We start from the raw sequence: 23,201 nt of genomic DNA on the forward strand, positions 1-23,201 counted from the left end.
CATAATATGTCTGGCAGATCTGTCGACATATTTTCAAACATATTTTCTGCCGATATAAAATATGTCCCACATATTTTCGATTGACATATTTTGACATAATTTTATGTCTGAATTATTTTCTGCTGACATAAAATATGTCAGACATATTTTCTGTCGACATATTTTGACATAATTTTATGTCTGAATTATTTTCTGCTGACATTAAATGTCAACATATGTTGACATTATATGTCAACATTGCTGACATTATATGTCAACATAAAATATGTCAGACATTTTCTGTCAACATATTTTGACATAATTTTATGTCTGAATTATTTTCTGCTGACATAAAATATGGCAGACATATTTTCTGTCGACATATTTTGACATAATTTTATGTCTGAATTATTTTCTGCTGACATAAAATATGTCAGACATATTTTCTGTCGACATATTTTGACATATTTTTATGTCTGAATTATTTTCTGCTGACATAAAATATGTAAGATATATTTTCTATGGACATATTTTGACATAATTTTATGTCTGAATTATTTGCTGTTTGATATTCTTGAAGAAAAAATCAATCTAACAAATTTATTGCGCATTTCAACTTAATTTACAGATTTAAGCAAAAATAGTTTAACACATTTGTTGCTTTTTTGCAATCAATTATAATTGAAGGTCAACAAAAAAAAAATTTTTTCTGGTGCCGAGCAAACAACTTGTTTTTTGGATTGCATTTCACATTTTGATTTCAAATATGCAACTCATTTTTTACCATCACGTCAAGTTGTAAAGATATTTGGGTTCAGATCTTTAATATTTGGGGTAAAGTCCCTAATATTGTCAAAAAAAAAGTTGTTCAAAAGTATGTCAACTTGGGTCTCAAAAAAAGCGTATTTTAGAAAATAGTATAGAGATTTTAGAAAACATAAAAATTTTTCCTTAAAATTTTTTGATAAAAAAATTATTTGAAAAAATGCTAAAGACTCTTAAAAAAATGTCAACAAAATGTTTTTCAGCAATAATCCAAAAAATACTTATTTTTATTACAAACGAATAACATCTTTAAAATCTCTATAAAATACTCTTCTTTTGAGACTCAGGTTGACATACTTTTGAACAACTTTTTTTTTGACAATATTAGGGACTTTACCCCAAATTCTAAAAAATTGAACCCAAATATCTTCACAACTTGACGTGATGGTAAAAAATGAGTTGCATATTTGAAATCAAAATAAGAAATCCTACATAAAAAACAAATTGTTTTCTTAGCACCAGAAAAAAATTTTGTTTTTGTTGACCTGTGTTATGCTTCATACAGCGCCGTGCTGTAACTTTTGGGGGCCCTGTGCAGAAACTAAAAAAAAAAATTTTTTCTTTTAATTCGTAGTAATTTATGGTATTGGAGAAGTTTTTCTAATTTATTTAATAGGGGGCCCAGTGCGATTGCACTTGTTGCACTTGCGATAGTACGGCGCAATATATCTTTTGTTTCATAAAGGTCTTTTTCTGCCCTTTTTAGCGATGTATCATTTGATAGTATTGACAAAGTATTTTTAGCGATGTATCATTTGAGAGTATCGACTAGTATTGATGCATCATTTGATAGTATTTGATAGTATTGATTAGTATGGATTAGTATTGGCGATTTCCCTTATTAGAATGTAAAAACCATCTCGAGCTAAGTTTTTATTACTGAAAATGGTTTTTATTAATATGACTAAACTTAAAATTATTCTCTTGATTAAAATAATATTTAAAAAAAAACATTTTTAGTTATTTTTAACTAATAGTTGATTCATTCAATAAATTATTCTCCATTTTTAACTTTAAATCGTAAGGAAAATGAAAAAAATAATTATTCCAATATATATTTCACTCAAAACATTTTATGCAAGTTTATGGCAGTTAATTATGCTGTTATAATGCAATTGTCAAATATTTTATTGTTAAATAAATCATAACTATTATAACTAAAAGTATATTATTCGTAATTAGTTATAAATTATTACCGGTTAGTCTTCTTAATATGAATTTAATGAGCTGAATATAACTTTTGTGAAATATTTCAAATTCTTCAGCTTAAATAAATTTAATTTGCCACGAATTTTTTGAAATTCTGTGAACCGTTTTTTTCATAGAATCTTTTGAATTCAATTTTTCATAATGAAATCTTTTTCAGGATCAACTAATAATTAAAAATAACTGAAAAAGTTTTTTTTTTATTATTATTTTAATCAAAGAAATAATTTTAAGTTTAGTCATACTAATAAAAACCACTTTCAATAATAAAAACTCAGCTTGAGATGGTTTTTACAATCTAATAAGGGAAAGCGCCAATACTAATCAATACTAATCAATACTATCAAATGATGCCTCAATACTAGTCAATATTAGTCAATACTAACAAATGTCAATATTAGTCAATACTATCAATGTCAATATTAGTCATAATCAATAAATAAGTCATAATCAATAAATAAGTCAATAAATGCCAATATTAGTCAATACTATCAAATGATACATCGCTAAAAAGGGCAGAAAAAGACCTTCATGAAACAATTGACGTTTGCTTATAGGGTTTAAAGTAAAAGTGTTATGAAGCATAATTGCTTGCAAAAAAGCAACAGATTTGTTAAACTATTTTCACTTAACTCTGTAAATTAAGTTAAAATGCGCAATAAATTTGTCAGATAGATTTTTTCTTCAAGAATATCAAACAGCAAATAATTCAGATATAAAATTATGTCAAAATATGTCCATAGAAAATATGTCTGACATATTTTATGTCAGCAGAAAATAATTCAGACAAAATTATGTCAAAGTATGTCGACAGAAAATATGTCTGACATTTTATGTCAGCAGAAAACAATTCAGACATAAAATTATGTCAAAATATGTTGACAGAAAATATGTCTGACATATTTAATGTCAGCAGAAAATAATTCAGACATAAAATTATGTCAAACTATGTCGATAGAAAATATGTCTGACATATTTTATGTCAGCAGAAAATAATTCAGACATAAAATTATGTCAAAATATGTCGATAGAAAATATGTGGAACATATTTTATGTCGGCAGAAAGTATGTCTCACACATATTTGACAGATAACAACCCTGCTGAAGAATATTGATATTATTTTTAAAATAATCATTTTTTTATTTAAATGTATTTATATGTTTTTAAAATTATCATTTTTTAAAGAATTTTTTAAATTCTATTAAATTTTAATATCTTTGATATTTTACTTTCAGCCAAGCATTTCTGATATGTACACACTTACTGTGGAGGATATTTTAAGAAAGGTAATAATTATGAAATAATAATTATGTTCACGCATACACATATATGTATGTATGTATGAATGTATGTATGTATGTATGTATGTATGTATGTATGTATGTATTAGGGTTAAACTTTTAATGACTTTTAAATTTACTGGTAAATTGATAAAAAAAGCATAGTTTACTGGTAAATATGGGTAAAATCGGTGAAAAATAAAAAAGTCATGGAAACTCATATAAAAATTTTATTTTGTTTCAAAATAAAGTTTTTATAAGATTCAGATCTAATATTTCTATTGATAATTGTTATATTGATAAGAAATGAGCTTGGAGTAAACAAAGTGAATCAGGTAAGTTGTCATTCATTCTGGATCGAATTTTTGTCACAAATAATCCTGCAGCAGAAAAAAACCCGCTTAGACTCCACGATAGTCTCCAGTGTATTGAACAAAAGTTTTAGATTGGCAATGCTCTTTCCAGTAATTTATAGATCAAAATTTCTTTTGAAATGGCATTGAGCTCATCGTTTAAATTGTGGCGTTGTTTTTTGGACGAATGCTGATTTGCTTCTTCGAGTTCATCTTTATGTGAAAGTTGAATTTCATCAAGATTTTCAGAGCCATGCACTTATTTAATAAATTCTAAGACATCTGGGTTTGTTGGGAAATGTCTACACAGCAAATATTTGGCAGTTTTTTGAAGTACAGACTTCGAAGGTATTTTAAAAACTTTATGTTCTTGAATGTCAGAAAAACATTCTGGATTGGAAATATATCTGTAGAAGCTTATAAAATTACTCTGTCTTCTCTCTTCAATACATGTCAAAATTGCACCATTCATTGCTATGCAAAGTTGCACCCAGTGCCGGCTCATAGCGTGTGCGTAGTGTGCGAAACACACAGGCGCAGCATTAAAAAGGCGCAAAATTAAAATTCTGCTTAGAAACAAAATATATAGGCCTTTCTAGATCTATAACTAAAAATGCAAAAGATACTAAGTCCATTTTTGTAAAAACTAAGTTATGTTCCTTGTCCAATCCCAATCAGTTTTTTTTTATGTTTTTTGCTAACCAGTCAGACGAAAGTTTACATTATTAATACTTATTAATATACACTAATTTTCCATCTAAAAATGCTCGCTTTTCCTAACAAATCCAGGCAGATCAATGCCAAAAGTTATAGGCTCACTAAGTCTTCGGGCCCACATGAGTTTGATGCCACGTCTGTAACTCATTCCAGAATGAATCTAGTGTAAACAAAGTAAGTATGCTATCATTCAATCCAATCAGAAATGAGGTCAAGTAGTGAACTCATTTTATAAATTGATATTTGGTTTCAACTCATTTTATAAATTGGTATTTGGTTTCAACTCATTTTATAAATTGGTATTAGGTGGATGTTTTTGAAAAAATACCCAAGTATGATTATACTTAGCTTTATAAAATAAACTTATATACATTTTATATACAATATGAAAGGTAAAAAAATTGGTGTACAGAAGCGTATAACTGATATAAATTCATGATCCTTTTATATTCCTTGTGTCAGTCACTCCTTGAATTTGTTTGTTGCGGATGCAGTCAAGGGTGTTTAGAAATTATGAAATTTTCACAAATTCAAGGTATGTATAATTTTTTCTCTGCAACTGCAAAGCGTTGGCAAATTTTTGAATCAAAATGTTGCAAATTAACAGTAAAGTCATTAAGTTCTACCAGAGGGAAAGTCATGCGAGTGCTGTTCGTGCTCTAAAATTGGGATTAAAAGAAATTTATTGTGCATTGAAAGAAGTTGTTACCATTGAAAAAGATTATATTACTAGTTTAACTGCTGAATCACTTGCATCAAAATTAGATAGTTTTGAATTCATATGTGGTGTTGTGGTTTGGCACGATGTATTAACTAAAATTAATTGTACTAGGAAACTATTACAATCTCAAACTGTAGACGCGAAGACTGATACAAATGCATTAAAGAAAACTATCAATTTTTTTTTACTAAACACACTGAAGATTCTTACAAAATATATATTTCAAAAGCCGAAATTCTAGCTAATGATGCAAATTTGACTGACAAATTCAGTTCTATTTCTCGTAAAAGAGCAAGAAAAAGATTTTTTGATAATGAACTTTTTGAAGAAGATGGTGATATACAATCAAACCAACAATTCAAAAAGCAGTTTTTTGATGTTCTCTTTAAAATAGCTAAAGATAAAAATCAATAAATTAACGATTTGAATGCTTTCCAAATTTTTATATAAGAATAGAACTGTTCGAGTTTTTGTCAAAAGTTATTTATCAAAGATATTGATAAAATAGGAGAAGAAGACATAATTGAAGGGCTTATTGTGAAACAATGTCAAGCCATAAAAACAAATATTTGAGAAAAATGACTTTTAAGTTTTATTTAAATCTATAAAATCAGTGCTTACAGTAAGATGGTTTAATAATTATAGCACCAATTTTAAGAATTATGCCTTAATATCTTTTTGGCTATTGCGTATACTATTTATGATTATAAAAATGATAATAATTCATTTTTGAAAAAAGTGTGGCTTGTCATTGTTTCACAATAAGCCCTTCAATTAATAAATGCAGATTACTTGAAAAAAGTATTGGCTCATGGTGAATCAAAAGGTGTGTGTTCAGAGGATTTGTTTCTGGAACTTAATTTGTTATCATGGAAATTGATAATTTGTTATCACGGAAATTGATAATTTGTTATCACGGAAAAAGATGGGGAAAAATCACCGCAATCTGTGCTTAAATGGATCTATGATAGCCAGCCTGAAGAACTGTTTCCAAATGTTTGTATTTCCCTATGAATATTTTTAACACTACCGGTAACAGTCAGTACAGAGGAACGTAGTTTTTTTGAATTAAAATTAATAAAAAACTATTTACGATCAACAATCGGTCAACAATCGGCCAGGAACGTTTAAATGGTTATTCAATAATTTCCATTGAAAACAAAATTGCTGAATCTGTGGATATTGATACTTTAAGATTAAATTTTGAAAAATCTAAAGTTTGATTTGTTCCGTTTATTAACTAAAAATATGTTCAAAATCAATAAAGTTGTTAAGAAAGTTATTTTATTTATAGTATGTACTGTTTTATGATTTAAAAAATAATGCATTTTTCGCGAGCAAGCTTACTCTTGCGAGCTTGCTTGGAATTCATTGCTATGCATTTCGTTGTTTTACTCTGTTCACAAGAAACTTGAAAATTCCCTTAGCAGTAAGAAGAGTTGCATCCTTTCTGCAAAGGGCTTTTGCTGCTCTTGCAGAAAGGAACTTAAAAAAAAAAAAAGAAAAATGAGATAATAGTTTTAGAGAGATCAAACTGTAGTCAAAAGCACCTAAAGGTGAATGTAGACTGAACTGAGCACTGACTAGGATCAGAAACAAGACATAAGTCAAGTAGAGAAGGTAAATGATTTGGGTTGTCTGGGAAAAGAGCTGGAAGGTTGACTATTTGAGTTAAAGATTGAGAAAAACAAAAGTTGTGGGCCTTAATGCAGAGTAACGACACTAAAGCCAAGCCATTCTGTGTGATGAGCATTTAAGTCACCAACAACAACGATATTGACTGATGGATAAAGAGAGAGGGCTTGGTCAATTTGATCAGAGATAACATCAAAAAGTATATTAGTGAATGATAGGTCTAGAAAACTTGGTTATGATGATGGTTTTTTGTGTTTTTTTGTTTATGGTACTTTATTCATTTTTAAATTTGTTAAAGAACTTGACTCAAAGCATAGATAGTACTCAGTAGGGTGATGCTATAATAACTTTTTTTTAAATACTATGTGAAACCTTTTCTAAAAGATAAATAATTGTGTCCAAAACACAATTTAATAAAAAATAGTTAATTTTTTAAAAATTTTATTAGGTCAAAAAAAAATTACTTTAAAGAAATAAAACCAAAGTCCTATTTTTTTTTTTTTTTTAACCGTACAAACAATAAATATAATAAAACAAAGTTTAAAAAGTTAGATTGTTGATTAAACATTTTAATAAACATTTCAGTTAAGAAAAGTTTCTCAAGAGCATCATCTGACTTAGCCCAGTAAGCTCGGATGTCCATAGCTTGAAGGCCTCTCTCAGCAACCTCATTCATTCTATGCACATTTTATGTAACTTCAACAACAAGAATATGTCTGGTCAGAGCTTCTTGGGCTGTAATGCAGACTGATCACATCGTTTAAAAGGCTGATCACATCGTTTAAAATAAGGAAAGAACCAATTGGGTTCTTCCCTTATTTTAAACCATGCATGTGACCAAGAACAACTAATAAACTTAGCTATTTCTGTCAATGATTGCCTTTCTTCAAGGATTAGAAAGTAGCCCAGTAAGATATAAATTGCTTTGCTGTTCCATCTTTCTGAGAGAGAATATAGCAATTTAGTTGGTAGCTCCAGTTTGTGTAAAACATTCTTATATTATAAAGATACTTATACTTATATTATATATTATTATCCAAGTAATGCCTGAAGGCAATGCTTAACCTAAAGAAAAAAATACATACACAATATGGATATGTAATGCATACATATCATTGATGTTAAAAAAAAAAGTTAAATGAAACAAACCTAGCCAATAGTCTATAATTATCTCTTCAAGTTTTAACAGTAGGAGGAGGATGAGGCATTTTATGCAGGTCATTATATGATTCTTTTAATTGTGGGTACTTATCTTTTAGTTTCTTTTTAAACTTAAAATTAGTTAAAGGAGGTGATTTTAATGGTGTTGGTAAATAGAAAATTACCATTTTTTAAAAAACAAGGTTTAAAATGTGAGCATTACACCCATAATATGGAACATTTCTGTTAAACAGCTCAGTTCATAAGATGCTTATTATTCCACCAGAACCATCATTTTTCCATCAGTACCACCATAAGCTCCACCTAAAACAAAATGTAATTATTTATTGCATCATACATATTCATAAATAAATAATAATGTTAACTTTAGAAACCAGTATTGACAGAGCTGGTGTCGCATATGATAAGAGATATTTTATCAACAACATCTAATAGTTTCCTTATCATAGCTGCTAGATTTTGAGAAGTTCCACTATGTATGTAGTATTTAGAGAAGTTCCACTAGTATGTAGTATTTTGAGAAGTTCCACTAGTATGTAGTATTTTGAGAAGTTCCACTAGTATGTAGTATTTTGAGGCCAATGTACCAAAATGTTGGTTTCTCTGACTGAAGGGCAATGACCATACATTCCACTTTCTTAATGCCATAATCATATGGCGCCGAAGCTTTCCCATCAAAATGTTTAAAAAGAGTTATGACTTGCAACTTTTTACCAGCTCTAAAAATAGCAGATTGATGTGGAGTTGAAATATCATCATGGAAATATCTTAATGAGAGAGTTACTCTAGCTCCTTTGTGGGAAGAGATTCCTGCTTCTGCCCTCATTACAGCAACTGACATTGCCTTAATTTAAAAACAAAGCAAATATATTTACAAAAAAAGTAATAATTTCAATTTTGAAAAGTATTATTACTCAGTTTTGATTTAAGTTTTCTTTTGGGTGGTTCGAACAAAGACTCAAAACCATCATAATTTTGAGAGCTTGATTCTGTATATTAATTACTCTAGATAATCAAGATCCATTTTTAGTATCAATTGCCTATTACCAGGATGCTCAACAATTTTTTGACTGGTGGATATGCAGCTCTTTCTAATAGCCATTTGATGATTATAAAATATTTATTCTTTTATTTTCTTTTCAAACATATTTTATATTCAACCACAAGTTTAAATTTAATTTTTTTGTGATGGTTCAGCTCTGGTTACTGGCGGTAAGCTAAATTTCATATTCCAAAGCTGCTCCAAATCCTTCACTATTACTTGTATAACAACTTTATTAGTCTTGAAATTAGCCAAGCTTTTTTTTCCTTTAATTTTTCTTATAAATTTGAGCTATTTGAAAACTCCTTTTTATCATTTAAAAAAAATGTTTGCTGAAAAAAAATTCTATGGCAACAAGCTTTATTTTAAATAAGTAGATGAAATTCTTACTTAAGTAAGAATGACCTAGGTTATTGTAATGAGAAGGTGTCCCTATTTGAATACCAAGTAAATGTTTTTTTTTCACCTAGAATCATTTAAAGTTGATTTTGTAAATTCATTCGGTAATAAGTAATAAGAAAAATTCTAAAACATTTCTTTTATTTATTTCTTTTTTTATATTCTTTCACCTTAAAAACAATGAAAAAAAAATGCTAAAGTTATTATTATAAAAGTTAAAATGTTCATTGAACAATCTACAAATAAAACAATAGAAACACATCAAAACTGATTATTTTAAAACATATTTGATATTTTAGATAACACAGATAGTATATATTTAGATTTTTGTAGAAGATAAAAGAAGTAAAAATTAACCTTTTGAGGTTGCTGTGTTGGTTGCTAGTAAAAATCATTATCAAAAGATAAAAGTTTTGTTGTTTTGAATAAGTTTTTTTTATGTAAAATGAATAAAAATCAGTTTCTTCTGAAAGATAGGAAATTTTTAAATAACTCAAATTTCTATTTTTTTTTTTTTTTTTTTTTGCATACACTAGTATGTAGTGTTTTAAGCCCAAAGTACCAAAAAAATTGGTCCCTCTGACTGAAGGGCAATGACCATAAAAGTAATAATTTTTATTTTGAGTATTATTATTACTTACTTTTAATATAAGTTTTCTTTTTTCGAACGAAGGCTCAAAACCATCAGAGTCATCATCATTTTGAGCTCTTTCTATCAGCCATTAGATTATTATAAAGTATTTGTTCTTTGCTCTTCATTTTTCTTTTTTTGTCAAGAATATTAAACGGCATAAGAAAATCCATTGTTGATTTTCTCCTTAAATATTTTTTATATTCAACCACAAGTTTATTTAGTTTTTTTGTGATGCCAGCTCTGGTTACTGACGGTAAGCTAAATTTAATATTTCAGAGCTGCACCAAATCCTTCACTATTATTTGTATAACAACTTTTGATGGTGGTGCAGGATGTGTGTCAATTAAATGGTAATAGTAGCCAAGAATGTGCCAAACTTTTGTAATAGTCTTGAAATTAGCCAAGCTTTTCATTCGTAATCCATATGGAGTAGCTGATATCAAAAGCTCCCTCTGTTCTTTTGAACTTGGTGATCTAGAGTTGTCTGCCTTTCTCTTTGTGGCTCCATAAGCACTTATGTGGGACATACTTATGGAAATATATTTATAACTAAATTCAAAAACTAAATAAAAATACTTTGTTTCTCTCCAGCAATGATAAATTTATAATATAATAACTATTAATTTCATCTAATTTAAAAATGATATAAATATTCTCTAATAATGGATAATTATACTTAAGTAATCCTGATAAGTATTTTTTTCTTATTTCTATACAGTAACTTTTTTTTTTGACCTAATAAAATTTTTTTATATTTATATATTTTTTATTAAACTGTTTTTAGAATACATTTATTCATGTTATGGAAAAGGTTTCATGAGAAAATAAAAAATAGCATCACCCTAATGCTCAGTACATTATTTAATAGCCCAAGCAATTGCCTCATTACTACTAATAAACCCTAAGCTGTAACTAAGGGCTCCAAATGTAGCCTCCTCAATGCACACCAAAAGAACGACCAGGGATACCATCCATGCACAGCATGGTACTGTTAGTACTCTGATATTTTACAACTGTTGATGGAATCAGCCTCTCTGAGAGCTACCACAGAGTTTGGGAAACCTGACTACCAGCTGGCCTCAGAACCATAAAACTGAGTTTTAGAGCTGTACCCTCATTAGGAGATAATAGAATGAGTTGCTTAGTCATAAAAACAGAGACACAAGCAAAACCCATGAATTGAATCAAGAAGATTCAGCATTCAACATTTTAAACTGGAAACAATTTATTATAAATGCATCTGCGCCAGCCTAATAGATAAAGAAGGGGTGCGAGGCTGGTCAACAAATAGAATCTGTTTATCCCTTAAACCATTGCCTAGGAGGCCTTCTACAAGACAGTAGCCGGATGCGTTTAACATCTGCCCAAGATGAGTATTTTTATCAAGATATCTCTAGCCTTTACTCAACCAAGAGTCATAAGGCAGGGGGTGTTTTAGGTCAGAGTTGGCCTACAAGGTAGCAGGACATGAAGCAAGTTGTACTGGGTTACATATTACCAGTAGCAGGATATCCTGACCTGATGTTGTAATGACCTGATATGACCTGACTTATATGACGATTGTGTTCATTTAAAATATATTTCGCATACAGCTGTAACTTCTTTTTACTTTGTTTCTGTTGAAAATTTTACAGAACTTGTAGTTTATAGGGAAATGTTTGTCTTAAATAGGAAAATGTTTTTTAATTAAAATTTAAAAACATTTTCCTATATTTATTTTTTAAAGTAGTAGGAAAGTTTGTAAACACAATTTTCCTACTACTTTAATGTATAATGTGTCATTATACATAGGAGTAGATTTTAGAAAAGTTTATTTGCTTGGTAATTTTTCAGTCTTAATTCAATTATTATGGTTTTTGGGAATTGGAATACAGTTGAAAACTATGGTTGTTGGGACTTAAGGTGTCGTCAAGGTAATTTGCACTTTTCATGTTGCACAGTGTTGATATAAGATGATTGTTTCTTTAAAACATATCAACAATATGTTTTATAATTTTTTCTATTTTACATTGTTTTTAAAAATCTCTAATTTATCACAGTATAATATAAAATTATTTTTATTATGAAACTGTGTAGTTTAAAACAAATAAAAAATTTTCCACAAGTTCGCATACATCTGTGTTGTTAAAGGTTCCCAGTAAAACATTTAATCACCCAATTGATTTCTTAATCCTAACTTGATCATCATTAAATAGCAATAACTTCCTTGCTTGATAAATCAATGCTCAGAATCATTAGCCATATACTTCTCACCGAAAATAAGTTTTTCACTTATGAAAGGGAAAAAATTAACGATATTAAAAATAAGAAAAATATAAAAATGTGTATTTGTAAAAATGTGTATTTGGAATACACATTTTTACAAATTGTGAATGTGAAATTGAACCATTAAATATATTGAAATTAAAGCATCTTACTTTTTTTTCTTCCATTGATTAAAATGTCAGAGGTGTAATGTCATGGTCATCCAGTTGTACGGGACAACTCGTTATTGCAAAGGGGGATTAAAATTTAGAAAAAAAATACCAGTCAGGGCAACTAGATAGTTATTACTTGCAAAAAAGTGTTTAATAATAAATCCATATTTTGAACTATGAAGATTTTATTCCTTGTGATTAAAGAAACCTTTAAAAAGCATTCAAAGTAGTTATATACTACCTTGCACTATATAATTTTACTAAATGTAATAGAAAATGAATTAAATTAGACATGCATGTGAATAAAAAGCTTTCATAGTGCAACTATAATTTTTTTTTAAATGTTGTGACACAATTTGTTTTGCGCTTTTTCAAATCAAAAAGCTAATGTATCATTTTTTTTTTAATCTTTTTTTAAATTTTGAATCTGGATTTTTTTTAAAATTTTGAATCATGAATGATTTTGAATCTCATAACAATCTGAATCATTAATATTGCTATTGTTTGTCATAGTTTAAATGAATTTTTATTTAAACTTTGTCAAGCAAGAGATTAAACATTATTAATGATGCATATGGAAAGTTTTCTAAAAAAAAAAAGAAGTATTTTCAATGAAGTTAAAATTATTTCAACTAGTTTAAACTATGTAAAGGTCAAGCAAGAAAAATAAAATGTTTGTGAACATTTTTTATTAAATAGTTTGTTTTTTAGTTATTAGTTAATTAAATATTTATTTAGTTATTAGTTAATTAAATATTTATTTTAGATTAATTTTTTAGTTAAACCCCTGCAGTTGAGAAACACTATCAAAAAAAATTTCAATATCGGGCCTGTGATAATCATAGCAGGCGACTCAAATTAGACATAAACAATATTTCAGTCATCCAAATGGTGACCTGGAAAAAACCACAGGAAGTATGTTCACAAGTTTAAACTTTTTAATGGAAAATTTCGTTTATTAACTCTGCCGATTTCATTTTTGGCTGGGTTTAATAAATGGACAGTTTGATTGTTTGTAAAAATCTTTGAATGTTAAAACACAATTAGAGAATATATTAATATCTATTTTATTAAAAATGTTGTGGTTCTGCAAAGTATGTTAATTTATTTCATTTTTGATTTTTGCATTCAATTTTTTGTATTTTGATACAATAGCATTCGTTAATAAATAGGTTTTTTTAAATAAACTTTAGATAAATGTTTTTTCAGCCAAAGTGTAAGTGATTACAATTGTGTAGATATGTCATCCTTACATTTCTTATCAGATCTATTAAGAAACTTTCAAGTGCAAACGTATCAGAAATTTGTTTAGGATTATTCAAGGTTTTTATGTAACTATTATAAAAAAAAGTGGTTCCTAATTTTTCATATATATATATATATATATATATATATATATATATATATATATATATATATATATATATATATATATATATATATATATATATATACATACATATATATATATATATATATATATATATATATATAATATATATATATATATATATATATATATATATATATATATATATATATATATATATATATATATATATATATATATATATATATTGGATTTATATATATATCAGAGTTTTATAAGGATTTTTAAAAAAAAATTAATATATAATATATAAAATAACCAACTTAAGGAGTTCTTGTTAGTTATCAATAAGCGTAGATGTATAGCTAATCTTACCATTCCTCAATTGACATCATTGGCCCACAGCTTCCCTTGAATGGTATTTTCTATTGCCTCATACGTTTTTTGTAACCATAGAGGACCGGAACTCTTTGAAATCCTGTAAATTTTGTTATTTTGATAGTTTGTTATGCCACTGAGGTTCAGAACTATTTGAAATGCTTTGAATTTTGATATTGAAAGCATTCCTTTCTCTGGAACTAATGTTGAGTAGACAGCTGGCAGGAGAAGCTCCAAAATATGATGTCAACAAGCCAGATGCAAGAAGCCATGTTTAAGGATCTGATGAAGCCACAGACAGACACTGTTTTTAGACCCGCTGCTAGTGGCAGTCATATCAAAGCAAAACTCTGCAGTCTGTTTTAAAGGTCCCACTTAATAAATAACCTCTGTAATCATCTTGGCTGCTGGCTCAGCTTTGCCATTAGTAACTGTAGAGGCAAGCAGCTTGAGAATTAGACTTTCATCCAGCATACTTGATGAAAAGAACAATAGTTCATACCAAACTGTAGCAATTCTATCCTGTAATGTCTCCTTTTCAAGCAAGTGATTAACTAGCTATAGTTTGTCCTTCGATCGCAACTCCAACACAAACATATCTAGTGTAGTGTAGTTACAAGACCTGCAAACAACAAGAAATTTTTAAAATTAACTTACCAAGTAAATATTTTTTTCTTTATAGTTTTTGAAAGCATTTTCTCTAACTGTTATTGCAGAAAATGTTGAATACTGGATTATATCAATGGCAAACTAACATATTTTTCTAAGCAATTTTACTGAAGTTATACAGTTTCATGTGTATTAATAGTTAATGATATATTTATATAATTTAAATAAATTTTGATATTTACATACCTAATATTTTTGCGTGTGTACTTTACAGAGATTAAAAACTGCTAAGGATTAGATTTTTCAGGATAAAACAATATTTTAGCTATCTTATATTATATATACACTATTTATTTTAGCTTCTGTTCTTTTTTAAATACACTATATATACAGTAGTGGCCAAAAAATTAAGGCACGTCATAAAAAATAACTCAAGTTTTGCAGTGTCAATTTTTTATTGAATAAACAAAAGAAAATGTAAAATAAATAAAAAAAAATAGATAAAAATTATCAAAAATTGTTAATATTCAATAAAATAATAGTTATAGCATCAAATTATAGCAAAAGTTTAAATGACTTGAATGTTATAGTTCAATACTTTGTCGGATGTCCCATATTATCAAGCACGGCTTGTATTCTTCTTGGCATACTATGTATTAATGTTTTACAAAATTCTCAAGTGATTTCATTAGTCCACACTTCTTTAAGAACTTTTTGAAGATGTTCTTCAGATTTTGGCTGATGTGCTGCAATTTTCTGCTTCATTATATTCCAGCAGTTCTCGATAACATTAAGATTGGGTGAGCTTGAGGGCCAATTAGATAATAATTCAATTTTATTATCAGTAAACCAATTCTTAACTGTTTTAGCTGTATGATAAGGTAGTGAATCTTGCTGAAAAATGCTGGTTTTAGTAATTTCCATGTGCAGTTTCACTTTGTCTTTCAATACACTTAGATACTCTTGTGCATTGACTTTTTCATCTTTTTTAAAGATGTGCAACCTGCATCGGTCTTGCGCTGTGATTGCTCTCCATACCATGACTGAAGGAGGTTGTTTTACTGTTTTTATGGTATACTGTGGATTCAGGCGTTCGCCCACAGGTCTTCTAACATAATTATAGCCTGTGCTTCTAATTTGTTGAAACGCACTTTTGTCTGTAAACATTACGCGCTCCCACCATTCCGGTGTCTTGTTTTTTAAACTCTTACAAAATTTAATCCTAGCTTGTAATTGAGATGGAGTTAATAAAGCTTTTATAGCTGGTCTTCTTGCAACTAGACCAAAGTCATAACAAAACCTTCTTCTAATTGTTCTCGAACTAATAGTAAGTCGTCTTTCCATAACAAGTTGTGATAACCTTGCAGATATTGTGTGGGGCTCACTATTAACAATTCTCTTTAAAATATGGTCTTCTCGTGATGTACTCACATTTTCTACCACAATTTTTGCGATTTGAATAGTCTTGCGCACGCAAAGCATTTTGCACGGCAAATCTTGATATTTTTAATTGTTTTGCTATTCTACTTTGAGAATAGCCCTCCGAAAATAGTGCATTTATTTCACCTTTAACAAAGTTATTATTATCACGCTTTTTACCCATAATATCACAACTATGGCAACCTGACAGGGTAAAATACATCAAAATATCTTCAAAAATCAAAATTATATCAAAATCAAAATAATAAAAAAATTACTTGTAACCAAGGTAATAACGCCATAAATAAACAATAAGTTAAAAAAGTTTAAAAAACGTAGCCTGCCTTAATTTTTTGGCTACTACTGTATATATATATATATATATATATATATATATATATATATATATATATATATATATATATATATATATATATATATATATATATATATATATATATATATATATATATATATATATATATATATACAGTGGGTTGCCAAATTATTAGGGACTCTTTACTTTTTAAATAATTTTAAAGTTTAAACTACTTTAATGAATAAATATCTTGTAGTTATTTTTAAAAATTGTTTTTATTGTTAGAGGGTTTTATTTATAATATAAAACAACATAATTATTTATTCATAGCCACCTATTTTTTTATAAAAAGTTTTAGCATAACAAATAAGGTAATAATCCTAATATTTTGTAATGTCTTCCTTTGCTACAATAACGGCTTTCAGGCGTCAGGGCATGCTTTCTATGCAAACTTTTGCATTGTGTTGGAGACTGGGATTGTTATGCCACTCTCTTATAAGGGTTTCTATCAATTGCTGCTTAGTAGTGATGATTTCTTTGGCAGTTTCCCGTTTTGTGAACTCCCACAGATTTTCTATGAGGTTCATATCAGGTGAATTCCCCGGCCATAGCAAAACACGCACATTTTTTTCAGTTAGGAATGCTGTAACACTTCTAACTTTATGGTACGGTGCTGAATCATGCATGAACATGCACTCTTCATTATCAGCTAACCATTATTGGACCTGAAGCAGGAGACTGTTTTTCAGTACTCTCTTGTACTGGTCCTGCCTCATGGTTCCTTCCACAATGTAGAGGCAACCCATACCCTTGACTGAGATGACAGACCACACCATTACACTCACAGGATGTTTAACCTTTTCTAAAAGGCAGTCTTGGTGAAATTTTTCTCCTGGGCGTCGTCGAACAAATGAGCTTTTGTCCATCAAAATTTGAAATGTTGCCTCGTCCGAGAAGCAGACCTGTAAAACATTACAAAAATATTTTAAATTATAATCCTATGATTTTTCTGGTTTCTTACAATATTATAAATTATATTTACTCTATCCCAGTCTTCAATAGTCATATGCTGGTGTTTTCTAGCCCAATACAGTCGCTTTTTTTTCATGGCTTCAGTTAAACGTGGTTTTTTTGTTGGGCGACAACCCATTAAATTCTCTTCAGTCAACCTTCTCTGAATCATCCTTTTGGAGACGTTAATTCCTTCATTGTTTATCATTTTAGCTAGTTGAGCCACACTTTTTTTCCTGTTTTTAAGACAGATGTCCCTAATTTTACGGTCACATGCAGAGTAGTGATCCTTTTTTGGCCACTTTTGCCGACATGGCCTGGTTCTAAAGGCACATTTGTATCGATTTTACTTTTAATTCGGCTCACTACTGACTTTAAAACACTTGCAATTGCTGCTATTTCTCTCTGAGAATGTGTAGAATGAAGAAATTTTTACTTCCATACTTTTTCTTGGGGTTAAGTCGGAAGACTTGCCCATACTAAAAAAATCATTATGAAAATGTCAACTATTAACCAATACTTAGGTTTCAATAGTTCTGAACTTGAAAAACTTGCAAAAAATTGTTCCAAATATAAATAATTGAAATCAATTTTGAACTTACTCCAACCACACTTTTCAACAATTGACAGCTAATTGAATAATGACCTAACTTTTTGAATGATAGGGTGGACTGACAGTGTTGCCACAATTTGAAAACAATTATAATTATGTTAGTAACTAAAATACACAAGAAAAATTATTTAAAAACAATTTATTTGCTCGCAAAAATCATTAAAACTTTAAAATTATTAAAAAAGTAAAGTGTCCCTGATAATTTGGCAACCCACTGTGTGTGTATATATATATATATATATATATATATATATATATATATATATATATATATATATATATATATATATATATATATACACTACTTCTGTTCTTTTTTAAATACACTATAAATCTTCATATAAAGATACAAAATTACAATTCAATTTATTCAGTAAACCGGTAAATAAAAGACCTTACACTAATATGACTTAAAAAACAATATTGCAAAACAATTGTTTTTATAATATGAACATAAATCCGTAATAACTCACAATTAACTGAGATAAGCAACTCAAAATTGTATAAGATTGAAATAAACATAAAAAGGAAAACAAATGAGCCAAAAATACCAAAAACTTATCTTTTTTTTTTTGAAAGACCCGCATATATATATATATATATATATATATATATATATATATATATATATATATATTGATATAATTATATACTTGGTTCTTTTAAAACCCAATATATATATATGTATAAATATGTGTGTGTGTATATATATATATATATATATATATATATATATATATATATTTTTTTTTTTTTTTTTTTTTTACTGTTTTCTAGTATGATTATTCTTTCGAAAAAGAGAAATCTGTTATCAGATACGCTGAAGAAGAAAATAGACACACAAGTTTTAGGTTTTACTTTTTTTAAATTTTATTATTTTTTAAAAGATTTTTAAGGTTACTAATTTAATTAAAATGTTAGTTTTGTTAAAATATATTAGAAACTTTATTTTGCCTTGAGACAGAATGAAGTTACTAAATAAGTTTTTATTTATTTTTAGGTAATTTTGATGAAGACTCGAATTTTTTTCTTTGAATTGTTATTTATATGATCTTTCGTCGATTTTAAAAATATTCTTTACTTGTGTATTTGATATCTGTCAACTTGTATATCTTATAAAAATTATGTTACTTGCTATTATTTTAAAGTATTTTTTAGACTATCATTTATAGAACTTAAATGGTTGTTGTTTTTTTTAAATTAACAAAAAAAATACTGCGTAGATTTTTATTATTTACGTTTGATTTTTATTATTTTATTTATTACGTAGATTTTTATTGTTCACAGTTTGAAAGTTCTGAAAGTAATACTAACGAAATACCCCAAAAAGATATTTTGGAAGGTGATTCTAGGCACAAGGTTGGAAGTGATTTTGAAATATTTTGAGACCGTCCGTAAGACTTTTTTCTTTTTTAGTTATTCCACTTTTTCCTGAGGTAGGTTTTGTTTTTCCACAAAATGAGGGTTAAAACTTTGTCTCACCTAAAAAAATTAAATAATAAGTCTTTAGTCATTATAAATAGTTCTTAGTCATTGTCAAATAAATAGTCCTTAATCATATTCAAATAAATAGTCCTTAATCATATTCAAATAAATAGTCCTTAATCATATTCAAATAAATAGTCCTTAATCATATTCAAATAAATAGTCCTTAATCATATTCAAATAAATAGTCCTTAATCATATTCAAATAAATAGTCCTTAATCATATTCAAATAAATAGTCCTTAATCATATTCAAATAAATAGTCCTTAATCATATTCAAATAAATAGTCCTTAATCATATTCAAATAAATAGTCCTTAATCATATTCAAATAAATAGTCCTTAATCATATTCAAATAAATAGTCCTTAATCATATTCAAATAAATAGTCCTTAATCATATTCAAATAAATAGTCCTTAATCATATTCAAATAAATAGTCCTTAATCATATTCAAATAAATAGTCCTTAATCATATTCAAATAAATAGTCCTTAATCATATTCAAATAAATAGTCCTTAATCATATTCAAATAAATAGTCCTTAATCATATTCAAATAAATAGTCCTTAATCATATTCAAATAAATAGTCCTTAATCATATTCAAATAAATAGTCCTTAATCATATTCAAATAAATAGTCCTTAATCATATTCAAATAAATAGTCCTTAATCATATTCAAATAAATAGTCCTTAATCATATTCAAATAAATAGTCCTTAATCATATTCAAATAAATCCTTAGTCATTGGAAATTTAATAGTATTTTTTATTGAAAACTACTAAAAACTCATCCAAGTTGAGTAATTTGTAATAGATTAAAAAGCAACTACAAAACTTTTAAAATTTTCCACACTTTCTTTTCTCTAAGTTTATGACAAATATTGTTTAATACATCACACATGACTAGCAAAAAAAACATCAGCAATGACTATAAAAAAAATTGTCAAACAGTTCTGGAGTTATTTTTGTCTCTGAATTTCTCAATTTCTAATTCAAAGTCTGGAGCCAGCTGGATGCCAAAGCATACAGTAACCACATCTCTAAAATGAGACAAAGTTTGGATAACGGGAATGGCCTGATTGAAATTACAAAAACAGCAAACTGCTGCAACTTGCCTAACTGGGCAAGTTGCAGCAGTATGAAGCTTTTGAGAGGTTTAGACCTCACAAAAGCTTCATACAATTATTGCCATTAAAATGACTACCATGGTAGTGCTGAAGTAGAATATGCAGTGCTGATAGCCAACAAATGTAGCTCCATTAGTGGAGTAGCTTCTAAAATAAGCTTTTTTGGTCTGGCAAACTCCAAAACTGGTAGATGCACCACGTTTTGAAAGACTTGATTTTCTCAAATTGCCACCTGAGCAGACAACAGTTTTTTGCTTCTTATGCCACCAAAAGTTATAGGGCTTCCGTTGAAGAGATTTGTTAACTCAATGTCACACCGACATCAATTGTTGTTAGCCACAGTGGACATTGCTCTAAAATTAAAGTTACCAAAATAAATTTAATTTAGTTGTTATTGAAAGCTAAGTAAATTTCCAGTTCATTAAAAATTAATTCAAAAGCATAATTTGTTCACAAAATATACTAGTTTGAATAACTTAAATTCGTTGCAAAAGATATGTAATATGTATAAGTGATACATAAAAGTTATTTTTGGCGTTATATAAGAAAAAATGTCACTATATAACCAAAGTTAATGTGATAATTGTATGTAAAAACAATCTTAGACTGCAGTTTATAAAAATGTGAATGTTAACTTCATAGATTATTGCACACAATTTTTTTACATGTTATATCTAATGAAACAACTAAAATTTAGCAAAATTTTGGTGTTTTTCAATTAATTTTTTTATCACAAAAAATAATTTGAAATCTTAAAAAGTGCTAAGTTGGCACTAGTAAACAATCTATTTTTAAACTCCAATAACAAAAAGGTGTAAGATGCTTTTTAACTAAATTGTGCCAACTTAGCACTGAACAAAAAAGTAAAAGAGTCACCCTACTCCTATATTTTAAATATTTGTAAAATATATTAAAAGATATTAATGCAAATAGTTTTACATTATTTTGTACATATTAAAAACATAAGGGGAAATTGTGTTCAGTAAAAATGTATGCTTAGAAAATAAAAAAAGGATTAAGACCAATTTTTGACCAACGCTTTCACCCCCACCCAAGCCCTCTTTTATATTGAACTTTTTATCACCCAATTTAATCTAGTTAGTACGACCATTAATAAAAAAAAATATTGCAGTATTGAAATCTGTTTTAAAATGAACGAATTGCAAGAGTTAAAATTAAATCTGAGGGCTTTGTGGTGTATATAATAAAATATTTTTACTCATCACGTAAACTTGTTTATATTTTGAATTATACTATTTTAAGTTTAAGGGGTATACTCCCCCATTTTCAAATATTGACTATAAATAACAACTTTTGACATAAAATGATTAACCATAGCATAAATGTAGAAAATTAAAAAAATTGGTCAACGGTTGCTGTAGTAATCGTAAAAAACCCCAAAAATAAGCAAAAAATAAGATTTGCGCTGGCCAAGTTTTAGCAAAAACTAATAAAAAAAGGCTGAATGAAACTTTGGAAACACAATTAGAATAGGTTTATGAGTGTTTTAAATAGAACAGATTTTATCAAAAAAGGTTCTGGGCCTGAAGACTTGTGGTCTAAAGTTGACAATAGAAAAAAGTACATTTTTTGAGAAATTAAATTAGCCATACTGTTTTATTCATAAGTATTTAAAAATTCTGTTCCGTTTAAAACACAGCTTTTATAAAAAGGAAAATTTGTTGAAAATTTCAGATAAAACGCTCAAGCAGTTCTCTTGGAATTTTGGCCGGCATATTGAAAAACCTCAAACTGAGAAAACGCATAAAAACTGAAAATGAAAGAATAAAGATCTGCAAATATACGTAACATTATATATTGGACTATATTTAATATTAAAAACCTCCTGCTTCATACGTTTTATTTTTTTCTCAGAGGTTTTGTCACTATTCTTCAGTTGTTTAGCACATAACTTTTGACGATGCAACTTGTTATCGGGTTTTAGTTTATAGATCGACCATTTAATGCGTGTTTTATTTATGTCGTTAGAACCGTTTAGTGTATAAAAAACCTGGAACCATGTTCAGTTTTTCATATATTAGGATTGAAGACTTCATCCCAATGTTAAAATCGGCAACAGCATCATAAACACCAAACTTCAGCAAAGTCAGCGAGACATATTTTGTTTTTGGTATGCGATCCCAAATTTTCCCATGGAAAGACTCATTTGCATTTTGCGTTTTACCATGCAGACATTTTTTAAGTTCATCTTCTTTTGTGAGCTCTTCAAACACAGGTCTGATCTTGTATACAACCTCTAAAGGAAGGCCAGGTCCTGGCTTGTAGGTGTTAGTGCTATTTGCTTTGTCTCTGTTAAATTTACACCAACTACTTACACCTGTTGGACAATGTGGATAGTGCCAATTATTTTCTTTTGATGATGCAACGTGAAAAAGGGTAGCAAGCGCTGCTGATTTCATGGCATCTAAATTACAAGTATTCTGTCTAATTGCCACACCAAAGAAGTTTTGCAGTCGATCAATTGTTGCATCTGTCAATCTAACACGACCGTCCAGTCCCCTAACTTTTTTTTTCAATAT

General features: G+C 28.1%; 1 protein-coding gene across 2 annotated transcripts in view; it reads left to right on the top strand.

The window, feature by feature from the left end:
- Nucleotides 1-22,422, top strand: part of LOC100209181 (multivesicular body subunit 12A) — a 30,792-nt gene extending 8,370 nt beyond the window's left edge. The window contains exons 7-9 of one of the 2 annotated variants that reach the window (XM_065790966.1): nucleotides 3,247-3,297; nucleotides 18,827-18,900; nucleotides 19,337-22,422. In XM_065790966.1, the coding sequence (XP_065647038.1) occupies nucleotides 3,247-3,297; nucleotides 18,827-18,900; nucleotides 19,337-19,484 (273 nt within the window). In that variant the 3' untranslated portion in view covers nucleotides 19,485-22,422. Of the gene's footprint in view, nucleotides 1-3,246; nucleotides 3,298-18,826; nucleotides 18,901-19,049; nucleotides 19,230-19,336 lie in introns of those variants that run through there. The other variant, XM_065790967.1, reaches the window with a different exon arrangement.
- The last annotated feature ends 779 nt before the right edge of the window (nucleotides 22,423-23,201 follow it).

The sequence above is a fragment of the Hydra vulgaris genome, chromosome 02 (genome assembly GCF_038396675.1).
Source record: "Hydra vulgaris chromosome 02, alternate assembly HydraT2T_AEP".
Lineage (NCBI taxonomy): Eukaryota > Metazoa > Cnidaria > Hydrozoa > Anthoathecata > Hydridae > Hydra > Hydra vulgaris.